At 38.5% G+C, this 16652-nt stretch overlaps 3 protein-coding genes across 3 annotated transcripts; 2 read left to right on the top strand and 1 right to left on the bottom strand.

Moving 5' to 3' along the window:
- Positions 1–2210: 2210 nt before the first annotated feature.
- LOC134742812 (uncharacterized) lies at positions 2211–11031 on the bottom strand (the record flags this gene model as incomplete). The annotated part of the gene is made up of 7 exons (XM_063675999.1): positions 2211–2542; positions 2670–2939; positions 3747–3769; positions 7292–7600; positions 7712–7924; positions 10322–10604; positions 10702–11031. Coding segments are annotated over 7 exons (1698 nt in total), but the record flags the coding sequence as incomplete, so codon positions are not given.
- On the top strand, positions 7040–8031 carry LOC134743127 (cuticle protein 8-like). The gene is made up of 3 exons (XM_063676469.1): positions 7040–7175; positions 7275–7583; positions 7665–8031. The coding sequence occupies exons 1-3, from the start codon at positions 7164–7166 to the stop codon at positions 7926–7928; spliced, it is 585 nt and encodes a 194-aa protein (XP_063532539.1). The 5' UTR covers positions 7040–7163; the 3' UTR covers positions 7929–8031.
- A 2268-nt stretch (positions 11032–13299) lies between the features above and the next one.
- Positions 13300–14159, top strand: LOC134743131 (cuticle protein 8-like). The gene is made up of 3 exons (XM_063676472.1): positions 13300–13311; positions 13402–13710; positions 13792–14159. The coding sequence occupies exons 1-3, from the start codon at positions 13300–13302 to the stop codon at positions 14053–14055; spliced, it is 585 nt and encodes a 194-aa protein (XP_063532542.1). The 3' UTR covers positions 14056–14159.
- Positions 14160–16652: the final 2493 nt, after the last annotated feature.

Raw genomic sequence — 16652 nt, 5'->3', positions numbered from 1 at the left:
TAACATACAGTCACACTTGCCTCAAGTGAGATAGAACACTTTCCCAGTCACTCATTGTATGCCACGTGTAGGCTCCAACTCGTATTAAAAAAATAGTGAGATTTCAAAATGACGATAATAAATATTGAAATAATAATATTTAATAAAACTGCAAAATATATCAAATATTGTTTATATTTTTTTTAATATGCGCATTGGCAGTATGTCATTCCGAACCAAAAAGCAAATATTATTATAGTTTTTTTTTAAGGCTGAATGCCATGATGCTATGTCACAAATATATGTGAAATGGAAATTAAAAAAGAGCCACTTCCCAGCCTAGGCCTGCAACTTTGTATGAAATTACATTACAGACCTCTCGTCTAGCCGCGCCTGAGACGTGATACTTCATAGCCTAATATGAAAACATAATATCAATATTTTTCATTGCATGTTTGAGAAAAATATGTTCTATAATTGCCAACTGTTAACCGCCGAGACCGAGACACGTGCGCGTACCGGCTGTTCGCGGTGGCCCCGTGCCGGGGATAGTCGGGGCCCCGTGCCGTACCACACCAATGCCAGCGCGCGCGCGCCCCTCCGTAGGCTTCTTACTACTAACTATACGTATATTCAACACTTTACCCACTTAGATATATGTCATCTACCCGAGGCTAATTTTAGATATGCTATCTTAGATTCCCTTAAAAACCCCTAATTGAAATACAGATTTAGTTAATTTAGTTTATTAGTTTAAGTTAAAACTGTACGTCCATCTGAAATTCAGCATTAACGTCGTTGGCTATGCATAATAGTAATTATTCATTTTAATTGTACTACTAAATGTAACATTATATTGTATAGTTGTTTGTTATCCCTAAAATGAATAAAATATAATTTTCTGGATGGGATCTAATGAATTCATTATATAAAAGTTTTTGAGAGTACTCTATGTAAATATGAGCACTCCACCACGCGCCAGACAGGGCTCTGAGCATGTTAATATTTTTTTCACACTTTTTAGCTACATAATTTTCCGCTCTGCATAATTTTGCTCTGTGATCGTTAGTGATAGATAGTTCGAATTTGGCATGGATATAAATCAATCATGCCTACAAAGTGGTAAAAGAAAAACCGGCCAAGTGCGAGTCATACTCGCGCACGAAGGGTTCCGTACCACTACGGAAAAGAACACCAAAAAAAAATCACGTTTGTTGTATGGGAGCCCCATTTAAATATTTATATTATTCTGTTTTTAGTATTTGTTGTTATAGCGGCAACATAAATACATCATCTGTGAAAATTTCAACTGTCTAGCTATCACGGTTCATGAGATACAGCCTGGTGACAGACAGACAGACGGACAGACGGACAGACGGACAGACGGACAGACGGACAGACGGACAGACGGACAGACGGACAGACGGACAGACGGACAGACGGACAGACGGACAGACGGACAGACGGACAGACGGACAGACGGACAGACGGACAGACGGACAGACGGACAGACGGACAGACGGACAGACGGACAGACGGACAGACGGACAGACGGACAGACGGACGGACAGACGGACAGCGGAGTCTTAGTAATAGGGTCCCGTTTTTACCCTTTGGGTACGGAACCCTAAAAAGTACAAAAAGGAAAAAATAGAATACCTCCCCTATACGTAAAGTGGGAAGGAATTTTTGGTTCGCTTCACTCCTGTTGTGGATTGCCTTTTATTTAAAAAAATAGTTGGGTCACTGTTCAACTTTTTTTTGACATGGTAAATATTTTCGGAAATAATTGCTCCAAAAGAAAAAAAAATGTGTATATGTCCCCTCTATCTTTTGAACCATTGTTCCAAAAAAATATAATGAAAAATCTTGAAAGTAAAACTTAACAGACTTTCGAGAATCGGATAAACCCATTTAGAGTTATCGCAAAAAGTCTTCCCGTCTTAAGAGAAAGACTGTACATACAAAGCGCTGCGAACTCCCTTTTGCTTGTTATGATATTTACTAATAATAGCCCCGTTGGAGGCCTATTGTGGCGGACGGGTAAGTACGGAAGCCTACACTAAGCATGACCCGACATGCTCTTGGCCGATTTTTTTGAAATCTTAGGCCAAACTCGGAACTCTCCATTATTATAATATTTTGTATTGTTAATTATTCCAAGAGTATAAATGTCAAGTTAAATAACATTTTTAGGGGTGCTTTGTACCTATACCTACATAAAACAACCTATTTATCATTCGCAAGAATCTATATTTACAATAAATAACATTTCCTATACCAAAATAACAGTTTAGTGGTGGTAGTAGACGGGCGCAGCCTTGACGAGGACGGGAGCGGCCTTGATGATGGCGGGCGCGTGCGTGGGGGCGGTGTTGTGCACCACCGCGTTGAAGCCATTGTGGTCGTCAGCGGTGTACTCCACGGTGCGGATGGAGCCGTCAGCCTCGTGGAAAGAGTAAGAGCCCTTCACGACATCTCCGTCGCGGGTCTCCTGCTGGGACTTGTTGTCGCCGGTGTGGTCGTCAGCCACGGAGTAAGTGTACTCGTATTTAGGGTATGCCTGTAATAAGAAATAATATTAGATTACGCCATGATTAAATTTTATAAAGTACATTTGCACACTCATCATTACATTTGTTTTTTTTTCTTTGATTGATTTTTTTGAATGTTTAATCTTAGAAACTTACGATTTCTTCCTCATGGTGAGCGATGGGGGCAGCATAGTGGATGGCGGGAGCAGCGTGGTAGGCGACAGGAGCGGGAGCGGCGTGGTGGTAGACAACGGGAGCGGGGGCAGCATGGTAGGCGACGGGGGCGGCAATCAACTTGGCGGAGTGATGGGGCTGCTCATCGTGACGCACGATGCTTTGGGATGAGACGGCTCCGGCGTGGGAGTATTGGGGCCCAGGTAAGAGACCCGCCTGGGAAACCGCCACGAACGCGCAAAGAGCCACGATCTGCAAATAATTATTTGTTTGATCTGAATTCACTGATTGGTGAATTTCTCTACAATTAGAAAATTTGTAGTTGTTAAATAATAATTAATTAATTAATTTCAGTCCCCAATGCACGAATATACAGGGTGTCCCTAGCCATTGGACACAGCCGAAATGTACATATGCATTAGGGTATTGAACCAATATACAAAGTAGTAGTAGTAGTAAATCACTTTATTGTACAAAACAAAAATTGTTAACATGAAATTCATATAAATCAAATCAAAGTATCATAACAACCGGTGTAGCGGTTACGAAGAAATTAACTAATTACGATTTTATACTTTGGAACATTCTCCAGTATGTGTTAGTAGCTCCTGAGGTAATAAATAGTATGAAACCTTCTTGGACCTTTTTCATTCTCGTTTTTATTTATGACACTTATAAGATTCTGACTTTTGGCAAATGTCATCATTGCCGCACATTTTCGAACAAATTGTCAAAAGGACTGCCAATTATTAATACAGTATGTTTCTTTTTGTGTTCGATTATTGGAAATAACTTTTGTTGGAAATTTGTATTTCTATCTTTTGTTATAATTTGAAAAATATTAACGTTAGAGCATTCCCAAGAAGTAACCCTACGTGGGATTTCAGGGTTTCTCCAATGGCTAATAATGACAGCCTGTATATGAGCCCGAGCAAGGTAACATTTGTACTTAATATCAAATGAAAACGATATTTTTGAAATTGTTACACGCCCCATTATTATTTTTATTTACTAATGACATGCTGATATGTACAGTAAATATACTTATTGTCCACTTACTTTCGAGAACATTTTGCTACTTTCTCTGTAGTGTATGAAGTATGAATGATAACTTGATCATTGTGCTAGAGCGTTTTATACTTATTAATAGAAACTAGTTTTGAATTGATACTACTCACTATTTGACATTGCCTCGTGTCAAAGTGCCGCAGGAGATAATGAATGTTTTAATATATGAATTATAGAATTACTTCAACAAGTTGCTGTGTAAGTAAATTCTCGATTTTATAATAAACTGGCGACCCGTCCCGGCTTCGCATGGATTCAGAAATAATACACCTAAACCTTTTTCAAGAATCACTCTATTGATAGGTGAAAACCGCATGAAAATCTGTTCAGTAGTTTTTGAATTTATCGCGAACATACAGACAGACACACGCGGCGAGGGACTTTAAGGTGTAGTGATATAGGTAGTAATAACATGCAAAAACATTTTATAGATGATACCATTCTTCCACTCCTTTAACGGAGGTGGTTCAATTTAAGTATCGTGATTGCACATCCTGTTATGTTAGAATGACGGGTATTTTTTGGGGTTCCGTAGTGTCAGGACCCTATTACTAAGAGTACTAAGACTCCACTGACCGTCTGTCTGTCACCAGGCTGTATCTCAAAAAACAGATGAAAAAGATATTTTAGTGGAGGCTCCCATACGACAAACGTGATTTTTTTGACGTTTTTTGCGTAATGGTACGAAACCCTTCGTGCGCGAGTCCGACTCGCACTTGGCCGGTTTTTTTATTATTCATTAAAAAATACGTTTGCTAGAAAAGTGCTACTAAATTAGCTGTAAGTATAGGTTACGCAATATTAGATTTTCCTTAATTAGAATACTTTATACTCTCCCAGATATTCTGAAGTCTCGACAATGCGATCCTTGCAATAGATTTATTCTTTACACCTTATATAATTATTCTCGCTAACAGTTTGTATTTAGGTATTTTGCTGGATAAGGATTAGCGGATTATATGATCTAGACATGTGTCCTTACCTATTCACAATTTTGCACACTTTTTATTATAATTATAAGCCTATACGGTGTCCCACTGCTGGGCAAAGGCAATCTTCGGCCAACCTGCACACTAAGATTTTTTATTAATTTCAGCATAGAGTAACTTATACTAGAGCGGTACTGTCATAGTAAATTTTGTAACCCCAGTAAATTCACTGCCATCTGTCGACACACTTTAAAACTAAAAATGAAGATTTATAAAAATACGATAGAATGTATTTAAATATAGATAAATGATTTTTTTTATTTGCATTAATTATTTTTTTTGATTTTGACCCATGTTCTTTCACTGATATGCGTTAAAATTGTTAAATAACAAACGAAACCGTCAACGCCATCTATACGACTGTAGGCCAAAACTAGTAGCGCCCTCTGAACGAGAATCAAATTTTCTTGATTTTCGAGGCACGTTTTTTCCTTAGACTGTATCTATCTATTACGGAGTTATATCAATCTTTGATTTCAGCAATTAAGTTAACAGCAAAGTATGAGACAGAAATAGTGTTAAGCAGTATTTTTCAATTATACTGTTCTTAAACAATTTGAACTTTGCTGTATTAGCCCAAATACAAACTTCTTTGCAAATTTTTTGTAAATAAATACTTACCGTGACGGCCCGGCCACGACATCGCGCGGCGGCGGCAGCGGCGAGCGGCGGCCATAGGTGGGAACGAAAGGTCCAATCGCTGTCTCGCAGGTCGGGGTAGTTTAGCCCTTACAAGATTACTTTAATTGTCCACCCATTAAAACCCATTTATTAAATTAATAAATTCTCAAAAACGACACTAAATGCTTACACAAAAACAGATTAATCACATAATGCCGTTTTTAAGAATGTATCAATTCAATAAAATAGGTTTTTATGGGTGTGCAAAGTAACCTTGGAGGGCTAAAGTACCCCGACCTTACTACTTACTTACCTTCTTAAAGATACGGTGGCGCAAAAAATTTAATTATAATAGCCCAATTATTTTAAACGTCATTGTAATATTTACAGATAATATATGCAAGAATCCTTCAAGCATTCTACTCGGAAGTAATTAAATAAATATATATCAAACAATTATTTTTATTTTTATGTGCAAGCATAACATCATTTTGCGGAAAATCAGTAAAAAGCGATATCAGAAAGAAAATTTATAAATGGAAAACTAATAAGTAATATACAAATGTACGGCGCGTGTGACAATGACAAATGTCTTAGTTTGCTAGAAACAAAAAGTAATAAGTAGCATTTTGTTTAGATGCTTATTAAACGACCTAGAAAAGATATTTCCATATAAATCCTACAGAAAAAAAATACATCTGTAATAGGTTCATACATATACATACTTGTACCAAAAAGCATATATCAATATTTTGTAGGTTTCTAGTTTGTTATTGTGAGTTACAATTATTTGTTAATCTTACAAAAATACTTAATAAAAACAATTGTCATTTCTAAAGTAAACGATAACGTACAATTAAAGATTTAAAACATTACATTACATTAAATCATTAAACCGCATAATTACTACAATACTACAAATTACTTAACATAAAACAATATAATTCAAAAAACACAAACACAAATCAAAAACAAAGCAGTCAGCAGCCAGTCAAAAATTCCACCCCGCGTCATCCCAGGCGCAAAGGTGCCCAAAACGCTCACCGCATTACCGCGATGAATCGCGATAGATAACCTCTACACCAAGAATGACCCGGAGCGGGGATACAGGCCTCTATTTCGCAAGGGGTTCCCAACCTCTTTGAAAAACTTTCTAGCCTCTGAGCACCAACAGCCAGCCGTTTTGACCACCAGAGGCACAAACAAATACGCGTCCAACCCCGCATACTTAAATTTTCCCAGCGCCGCCACCCCAGCAGCTGCCCCTGCTGCCCTCACGGTGCGGCCAATGTGCGATGCAGCAGTTTGTTATTTGTATATTATATTTATTTATTTATTTATTTATTTAAGAAACAAACAGTCTTCTATAGTTATACATAACACTGGAAATTTTCTTAAAGCTAGACTTACAGTTTCCTTAATGAAAATATTTTAACATCATGTTTAATAAAGTTACATTATAGTACTAGAATCATGATATATCCGTTAATCTAAAAACATATGTGTATTTCCATGGAATCCCAACTCTGACCATGTCACTCCTACGAGTATATTGGTAATCTACCAATTGTTTTATTATATTAAAAGCTTTTTAAAATGAAAAGCGTTTTTGTATCTAGAACAGTAACACCGTATACATGTGAGATGTCGCCCGCGGCAAGGTCGGCTATGCCAAAAACTTGTCTTACTACTTACTCCACTCTAGAATACCAAGACACGTACCAACAGTTTGTAAGTATAAAACAAGTATTCACTGCTTGCAGTTTATCATTTACAATTTGAACGTATCAAAATCAATATGTTCTCCAAAGTAAGTTGAATAAAGTACTCACGTTAATTTTGAGTAATTAAGGTACCAATGCGCATGCATAAATAGTACCAAAATTTAATCTTATTTTTTCATACACAGATCGTAACCCTATGCGCCTTTGCGGCTGTGGCCCAGGCCGGTCTCCTGGTTGAGCCGCACTACTCCTCGGCCGCTGCCGTCTCCTCGCAGAGCATCGTGCGCCACGACCAGCCCCAGGCCGTGGCCCACAAGTTGGTGGCTGCCCCCGTCGCCTACCATGCCGCTCCCGCTCATGTCGCCTACCACGCCGCTCCTGCTCCCGTCACGTACCACGCCGCGCCCGCCCCCATCGCCTACCACGCTGCTCCTGCTGCCATTCACTATTCTGCCCCTATCGCTAAAGTAGTAGCCCATCATGAGGAAGAAATCGTAAGTTGTGGCGAAAACTTAATTCAATAATTTACGTGTCCTGTGTAAGTCGCATCATATTTACCAAACATTGGGTTGCAGGCTCACCCCAAATACGAGTACTCTTACTCCGTGGCTGACGGACACACCGGCGACAACAAGTCTCAGCAGGAGACCCGCGACGGAGATGTCGTGAAGGGCTCTTACTCTTTCCACGAGGCTGACGGCTCCATCCGCACCGTGGAGTACACCGCAGACGACCACAATGGCTTCAACGCGGTGGTGCACAACACCGCCCCCACGCACGCGCCCGCCGTCATCAAGGCTGCGCCCGTCTACGCCGCTCCCGCCTACTACCACCACTAATATATTTAGGGAAATTGTTACCAAAGATGATAGAAAGAAACTGGCGATAATTGTTAAACATTTATTTATTTCATGCAATACATAAAAGGTGTCAAAAATTAAATATGCATATTATTTAGCAATTTACAAGTGAGTTGCGAGCGACGCTATTATTGACTATTGGAAGTAAAGCAGGAGTATATTGAGTGATTTATGCTTGTCTCCAATATTAAATATTCTCGTATGCTTTTCTTGTGTGATAATACTAACATTTTCAGAAAAAGCAATGGTTCCAATTTTGACAGAAATTGATCTTTAAGCTCAAATTAAGCTTGAACCTTGCTAAGGTCAGAGGCATTTATACTCATTAAACATTATATTTAATATCTTTCAAATAAAACATATTACGTTATGAAATACGACCAATGAAGGTCAATGGATGGTCGTCTCTTTGCTAGTAGGTACTTAGTTAAAATATGTTCTCACGATGCTTTTAGTTACTGACATGCAAGTGGTGAATTACAAAGTTATCTCGTGTGAATAGGTTTTAAATTCGCGCGATGGAAGTGAGATTAATAAGAAGAAAAGAAATAATAACTAATCAGTATCAGCAGATATTGATCTTCTTCAAATAGTTCATAAAGGGTCAGGTGGAGGTAAGAGAAACATACTTAGTTTATTTTGTTCGCAACAAGAGGAACCCTACAATGAAAGTCCTTCTTCGTAAGAATTTTTAAGTTAATTTTATTTATGCATTAGTTTTATTTTAGTGTTATCATTTAATTTCTTAGTTTGTAATATATGTACATATTAAAGCATCTTTAACTGTTTATTTTCCATACAAGCGTTTCTCTTATCCCACCTATCCTCACCTCACTTTCTTACATAAAAATCGCAAAAATATAAATATATCTGCAATTATTTAAAAGGTAGAGTAATTATAAAACATGAATTCACATTTGCACAGAGATACATTTTGCGACACATGACCGAGCACTATACGCGGGGCGGGCATCCTGGGACTCCTGGGGGAATACATGGGAAACACACGTCAATGAAAATGTTTCCCAACCCCTCTAGCACGTGAACAATCCTGAGTCCGAAAAAGTGATCTTTTCTAAGCTTACGTGGATTTGTAATAATAATGATTTTTAAATATTGGAGCTACGAAATTGTATTTTAAACTCGTTTTTATCTACTTGACCTTGTAATAAGTTACAGCGTTGAATTAAAGGTGGTAGATGCAAGAAAGGATGTGTAGTAAGACGCGCTGATTTACCTAAACGATGCTGTAGAGGATGTTACGTCCGCTTGTAGTTGTGAATGACCGACCGGTGTGGCACAGCAGAGCGAACTTAAATCCGTACAGAACATCGATCCGTATTTGCCACTAGCTTTACAACTGAGAAAACAACTGTATATCCACATGTATCGTTTATGTGAAGTTAATATTTACATACCTAAGCTAACTAACCTAACCTAAGGCAATTATATCTTCTATCAGTTCCCAAGTCGTGAACTTTTAGGTACACAATTTTTTTATCTTTACTCATTATATTGTCCCAATGCTGGGCAAAAGCCCCTCCCCTTGATATCCACAACTCCCGTTGTTGTACTTTTTACTGCCAGTTACTGATGGTGTCTAACTCGTTAATTAAGAAATTCAAAAAATATTCTACTTTGAATCTTTGCTTTTTGTAACTGGGCAAAACGCAGACTGAGCGCGGTGAAGAAGACACCTGGCGGTTTCAGGAACGGCATCGCTCGCAACTTACATGGAAACTGCAAGTGTGATAACACAAGCACTAATGGATGGAGCAAGAATCAAGATCCAAACTCAACAATTTTAAATCCTTGCTCAGTTTAGGACTGATTGAATGGCTTACTTATTTCAAAACACAGACATGTAAAACGTGTTGTATGACGTATCTAAATCCCGATCAACATATCGATAGATATCATCTTGTTAGCAAAGTAGTAGGCCACTTGTGTAAGTTATGTGACAAATAGTGCAATTAACTGATGGGATTGTATATTGTTACCTAATACATTTTTGACACAAATTATAAGGTAAGAATAGACGCCATAGACAGCAACGTAGTTGAGATTAAATATTTCTTACAGTTTTAAAACTCCATACTTTTAACAATAATACGTGAATAATACAAATGTTTAACTACATTTAACTTATTACTTCATTTTAGAAGACTTATTTGAGAAGACTATGCTACATTAATCATGCGTTTTAATGGATTATAAAAAAAACACAATATTACCTAAATTATTGGGAAAGAAATAAAATCAGCATAATATTTACTTGTTGTGACTTTTAATACATTGCATGAAATAAATAGATATTCAACCACTAACTCCTGCCAGTTTTTCTCTTTGGTATAATTTTCAACATGTAACTTAATGGTGGTAGTAGGCGTGAGCGACATAGACGGGCGCAGCCTTGACTAGGACGGGAGCGGCCTTGATGATGGCGGGCGCGTGGGTGGGGGCGGTGTTGTGCACCACCGCGTTGAAGCCGTTGTGGTCGTCAGCGGTGTACTCCACGGTGCGGATGGAGCCGTCAGCCTCGTGGAAAGAGTAAGAGCCCTTCACGACATCTCCGTCGCGGGTCTCCTGCTGGGACTTGTTGTCGCCAGTGTGTCCGTCAGCCACGGAGTAAGTGTACTCGTAATTGGGGTGAGCCTGGAAAGTCAATGTTTTGTAAAATATATATTTTGTAGGTTTTGATGTTGAAGAGGAAGGAAATTTATTACTTAGATTTATTTTTATTGCAACTTACAATTTCTTCCTCGTGGTGGGCAACAACTTTAGCGACGGGCGCGGCATAGTGAACAGCGGCAGGAGCAGCATGGTAGGCGATGGAGGCGGGAGCAGCGTGATAGGTCACGGGAGCGGGAGCGGCGTGGTAGGCGACATAAGCAGGAGCGGCGTGGTAGGCGTCGGGGGCAGCCACCAGCTTGTGGGCTACGGCCTGGGGCTGGTCGTGGCGCACGATGCTCTGCGAGGAGACGGCGGCAGCCGAGGAGTAGTGTGGTTCAACCAAGAGACCGGCCTGAGCTACTGCCGCGAAGGCGCACAAAGCGATGATCTGGAACAGTGGCGGTATTTGTTAATCACGTCATATTGAAGGCTTTAATTTAGTACCTATTATTTTCAGTATTTATGATTAAACTTACTTTGGAGAACATAATTGATTGTTTTACTTTTATGACTAATAAGTAAATGATGCTAGTATAGAGCTGAATTCTGGTTTTATACTTGTTGTAAAATGTATCAAGCAGAACATAGCGTAACGTAACCTTGCTTCGGGTCAAATGTGCCATGCGTGTAGGTTCAAATTTTCAAGTAACTATTCATTGGACACATTTTAGAAAGTCGCTTATCGTATTTTATTCGTACCCGTAAAAGGTAGGTTCAGTAATGAAATTGTGCAATAGTAGATTGTTAACCAAGGGATGAAATGGTGCCTTTCACCCGAGTTAAACACTACTTTTCATTTCGAATACGAGGAAAGTAAAATAGGTACAGTGCATTTAAAAAAAACGGCCAAATGCGAGTCGGACTCGCGCACGAAGGGTTTCGTACCATTACGCAAAAAACGGCAAAAAAATCACGTTTGTTGTATGGGAGCCCCACTTAAATATATATATTCTGTTTTTATTATTTGGTCTTATATCGGCAACAGAAATAAATCATCAGTGAAAATTTCAACTAACAATTTCTTCTATCAGCTATCACGGTTGATGAGATACAACCTGGTGACAGACGAACAGACAGACAGAGAGAAAGCGGAGTCTTAGTAATTTATAGGGCCCCGTTTTTACCCTTTAGGTACGGAACCCTAAAAACACGGCTAAGTATAAACTTCAGTAGTTTTCTTGAGGGTAGGTTTAATTATCAGAATGGAAATTGTACAACAAATCCATTTAAAACCAAAATTTTAACTGCATAAATTTATAGTAAAAATAAAAAACAAAAACATACAAAGTTAGAAAGTACAGTGTTCTAAAGCAGAAACGTATCATTTTCTGCACACTTTTTAGAACAACAACGAAGCACTTTAAAAGCATGAGAAATGAAAAAGTGTTTTTGTCAGATTTTTTTCTACATACGTAAGAAATCCCGAATACGCGTTGTACAGTCACTATTAATTAAGATAAATTGCTACGAGTCAAAATTTCATGAGGTTGATAAATTTTAGTTCCTGAAAACATTGTGTCAAAAACTAGCAAGATTTGACTACAGACAAGAGAACACACAGCCGAAACTAAATGAAATCTTGTGAAAACGATATTGTAAGCCTGGTTTTAGTAGTAATATTTGAAAAATTATTTACCATAGAAAAACAAATAAGTACCTACTTGAAATCCTCTTTGGCAATATTAACCAAATATTAAAATAAAAGCAAGTATCATGAAACAGGTTTACCAATTCGAACCATAAAACTCCCGTGAGATTCAAACATATTAAGATCGCTTTCAACGGGTTACCTACTCACGTATTATTAAGTCGAAAAAAAACGGTATAAGTACATGTTTAGATCCAATTTTCGAGGATTTTCCTGACGGTGGACCGCCGGCTGCACCGCCTTTACTGGTCGAGTATTTTATTGGATTAAAACATGTCAAGCGTTTTTTTTTCCATCTTAATTACTTGTATGTGAGTAACCCATTGAAAACAATTTTAGTAGGTTTACCAATTTAATGAAAATATCAATTCTTAGTCAAAACCTAGTTACCTGCAAACAATTATTTTTTTACATTAGTTCTGAGGACCTCGGCCACAAAATTTCTAAACATAATTAGGAAAACATTATAAGATTTACAAAGCTATTAAAAAAAAAAATTTTTTTATTATGCAATAGTTGCCGCTTCTTTATTATCAGTTATTTTACTTATTTTTAGTGTGAGTGGGTATACCTACCGTACACGTAAAACCATTTTTGATCAAATTCCTACGTATGTTAGGGAATAATCGCTCCGTGAGTCCAAAAAAAATCTGTCTAAGTAATAACTTTTAAACCGTGAATAAAAAAACATCGCAAAAATAAAGATCATTTCAATAAAATTCAAATTCTAATGAAAACTATTTTGAACATTATCAGTTAAAAAGAAGTTAAGCCCGACATGATCTTGGCTGGTTTTTTAACTGTTTCACTGATCACCAATCAATTGTTACATTTAAGGAGGATGTCATGTCGTACTTTTGAATGAACTAATACGTAAGCTCGCGCCTCTGGCCGGAGGCAAGGTCGCATTACAACCTGATTGGGAATGCTTGCACAGTGGATGGCGAGTAAGTATAAAATCAGATTTCAATACGACACATACATCATTCAGACTTTAGATAGACGTTGAAGCTAAACCAACTACCAAGCATGTTCTCCAAAGTGAGTACAGCAACAGCCAATAAATAAATAAATGCCAATTTATTAAATAAATAAACATAAAGTATACTCAAATAATAACTTCGTTTTCAGATCGTCACCTTGTGCGCCTTCGCGGCAGTAGCCCAGGCCGGTCTCCTGGTTGAGCCGCACTACTCCTCGGCTGCCGCCGTCTCCTCGCAGAGCATTGTACGCCACGACCAGCCTCAGGCCGTGGCCCACAAGTTGGTCGCTGCCCCCGTCGCCTACCACGCCGCTCCCGCTCATGTCGCCTACCACGCCGCTCCCGCTCCCGTCACGTACCACGCCGCCCCCGCCCCCATCGCCTACCACGCTGCTCCTGCTGCCATCCACTATTCTGCCCCTATCGCTAAAGTCGTAGCCCATCATGAGGAAGAAATCGTAAGTTGTGGCCAAAACAAAATTCAATAGTGTACGTGTCCTGTGTAAGTCGCATCATATTTACCAAACATTGGGTTGCAGGCTCACCCCAAATACGAGTACACTTACTCCGTGGCTGACGGACACACCGGCGACAACAAGTCCCAGCAGGAGACCCGCGACGGAGATGTCGTGAAGGGCTCTTACTCTTTCCACGAGGCTGACGGCTCCATCCGCACCGTGGAGTACACCGCAGACGACCACAATGGCTTCAACGCGGTGGTGCACAACACCGCCCCCACGCACGCGCCCGCCGTCATCAAGGCTGCGCCCGTCTACGCAGCTCCCGCCTACTACCACCACTAATATATTTAGGGAAATTGTTACCAAAGATCATAGAAAGGAACTGGCGATAATTGTTAAATATTTATTTATTTCATGCAATACATAAAAAGTGTCAAAAATAAAAATGCATATTTATTTTTTGCGATATACAAGTGAGTTGCGAGCGATTATGACTGGATTATCGCCATCTTCGCAGCGGTCAGTCCGCCTTTTGATCAGCCTCAGAAAACATAATTAAGTTCAAACGCGGAATTTTTTTGGCGTGTTTACAGTATTTTATACTGTTATATTTTTATCAAAAACCTAGTGGTGAATATAGATTCCTAACAGGACAATTTATATCGCCGCCCTCTAGATTTAAGTTCGAACGCCTGTGCCACTTAGTGGCCGAAATGACATAATAATTATGTACTGTGTAAATCAGGCCGGTCATTCATAAAATCATAACTAATCGACAAGCACAGATGTAAGTAACATCCGATACGGCATCATTTAATAGATAGCGTGTCTGAGAAATCGACACATCCTTTCTTACATCGAAACCGCACATCCATTTAATACAACTTTGCAATGTTTTAAAAGGTCGAGTAGGTACCTGATTAAAACATTAATGACGACCGGTCTGGCATGAAGTCGATGATGGTCCCGGGTTATCCCGGTAAGGGCATTTATTTATGTGATGAACACAGATATTTGTTCCTGAGTCATGGGTGTTTTCTATCTATATATGTATTTATCTATATACGTATGTATATCGTCGCCTAGGACCAACCGTAAAAGCTTTGCTTAATTCGGGGCTAGGCGATCTGTGTAAGATTGTCCTCAAATATTTATTTATTCTTAGTTAGACCAAGAAAAGTCTGCAGGCCCGAGAGGAAGTCGTTTTTGAAAAATCTGTATGTAACAACACCACAGATAATGGATTCAATGGTCTTGATACTTTTGAAATTTTCTACCATATTTTACCGTCTATAAAAAATGTAAGCTGCGCATTAGGATTAAATAAATTTAATACCAACAATGGATGTCACTGTTATTATTATTTATGATAAATAATATTAGGAGAATGTGACATTTGGTGTCATCCATATTTTGGCAAAATTAATATTTTCTACGGTGAGGAGAAAATTAGGTCAAACCTTCTCGCTTACATTTTTTAATTAGATTTTTCTACTGACAGTGGGTGTGCCAGAGTCTGTTTGGCAAGTGAAGGAGGGAACAGGGTTTATTAGAGGTTAGATTGAAGTATGAACTAGTTACCAGGTTTTGGAATTCGGTTGAGGAGTGGCCTCCAGCAGCTTACATTAAGCAGCACAAAGCACGAAAAACACAATGAGTTGTCACTGTTGTAAATTGTCTAAGGTACGGATTCAGACTATTTCTGTTAGAACGTGTCTTCGTAAACTGAAAGAATCTTGTTTTATAGGTAACTGCATAAACGCAGCTTTTATTCGCGTGCGTGATGCCGTCACATTATTTTCGACCTTGCTGCTGAATAATCTAAATTTGTTATCCGTGCTTATTCTCTAGGCAATATACATCTTCGTATGATCTTCTTATAGTTTTCCTTTACGCCCAGATTTAACAATTGCTTCCGGAAATGTCAACGATTTGTCCGTCAACATTGATTTCGACTGGCAGTAAAGCAGTAATGTCGCGCCACAATACTACAGCAGGAATGCTGGTACAGTTTGAATAGAAATGGTACCTTAAGCCTATCACTTATATACCTATATATCCTTTCATCTGTGGCTTGTCAAAGATATTTTGTTTAAATAGTGACCTTGAAGTTCAAACATTTGAATTTAAAATTGCGCAAAGACTGATGCCCGATTCGGGTCTCGCCCGCAGATGAAAGGATTAACAATTTTTATTCACATTTCTAAAGGCATGTACCTATTTAATTAAACAGGCATCTACATTAAAAACATGTGGAACTTTAAGATGAAGTTCATGAGGTAAGTATGCCTATTAGGAGTGTTCAATTTGCTGCTAAACCTTAATGTAAACCTATTTAGGTACATAAGTATGTATCTACATATAAAAGCTCGAAAAACATCCTTCGTTTGTTCATTTCTTACCTACATTTGTCAGCGGGCTATAAAATATCTCAAACATCGTAAAATGTAGACTATTGAAGTTTTCAAATTGTTTTTTTATTGGCGCTACGTAATAATTTAGGTCTATATACGCGTCGTTCAGCCCGACCAGAAATATATGATCATTGTCAAGAGGGCGCTGTTATTATCATGTAAGTGGTGACAGTTCAGTTTAGTATGAAAAACTTAGTTCCAATGAAATTCCGCAACATGGCGCGTGATCATATACTCCTGGTCAGGCTTTACCTATCTCGTAACCTGTAGTATATGGACGGATGAAATTTAGTACAGAATGTAATTGAGGGCTGAGCGGTCAAATCCGATGTCAATTTTTTTTTCCTTTATGTTTGAACTTCACACATACCTATAGTTCCAATTTCAATAATCCATTTGCTCAACTTATCGGGTTTGACCGCTCAGCTCACTCTTATTTATATTGTCTATATAACAACAAATAATCAACAATTATTTATTTATTAGTTTTTTCGTTTTGTTGTATCTCAATAACGGTTAAATACA

This window comes from Cydia strobilella, chromosome 7 (genome assembly GCF_947568885.1).
Source record: "Cydia strobilella chromosome 7, ilCydStro3.1, whole genome shotgun sequence".
NCBI lineage: Eukaryota > Metazoa > Arthropoda > Insecta > Lepidoptera > Tortricidae > Cydia > Cydia strobilella.
This window is presented reverse-complemented; position numbering and strand designations above follow the sequence as displayed.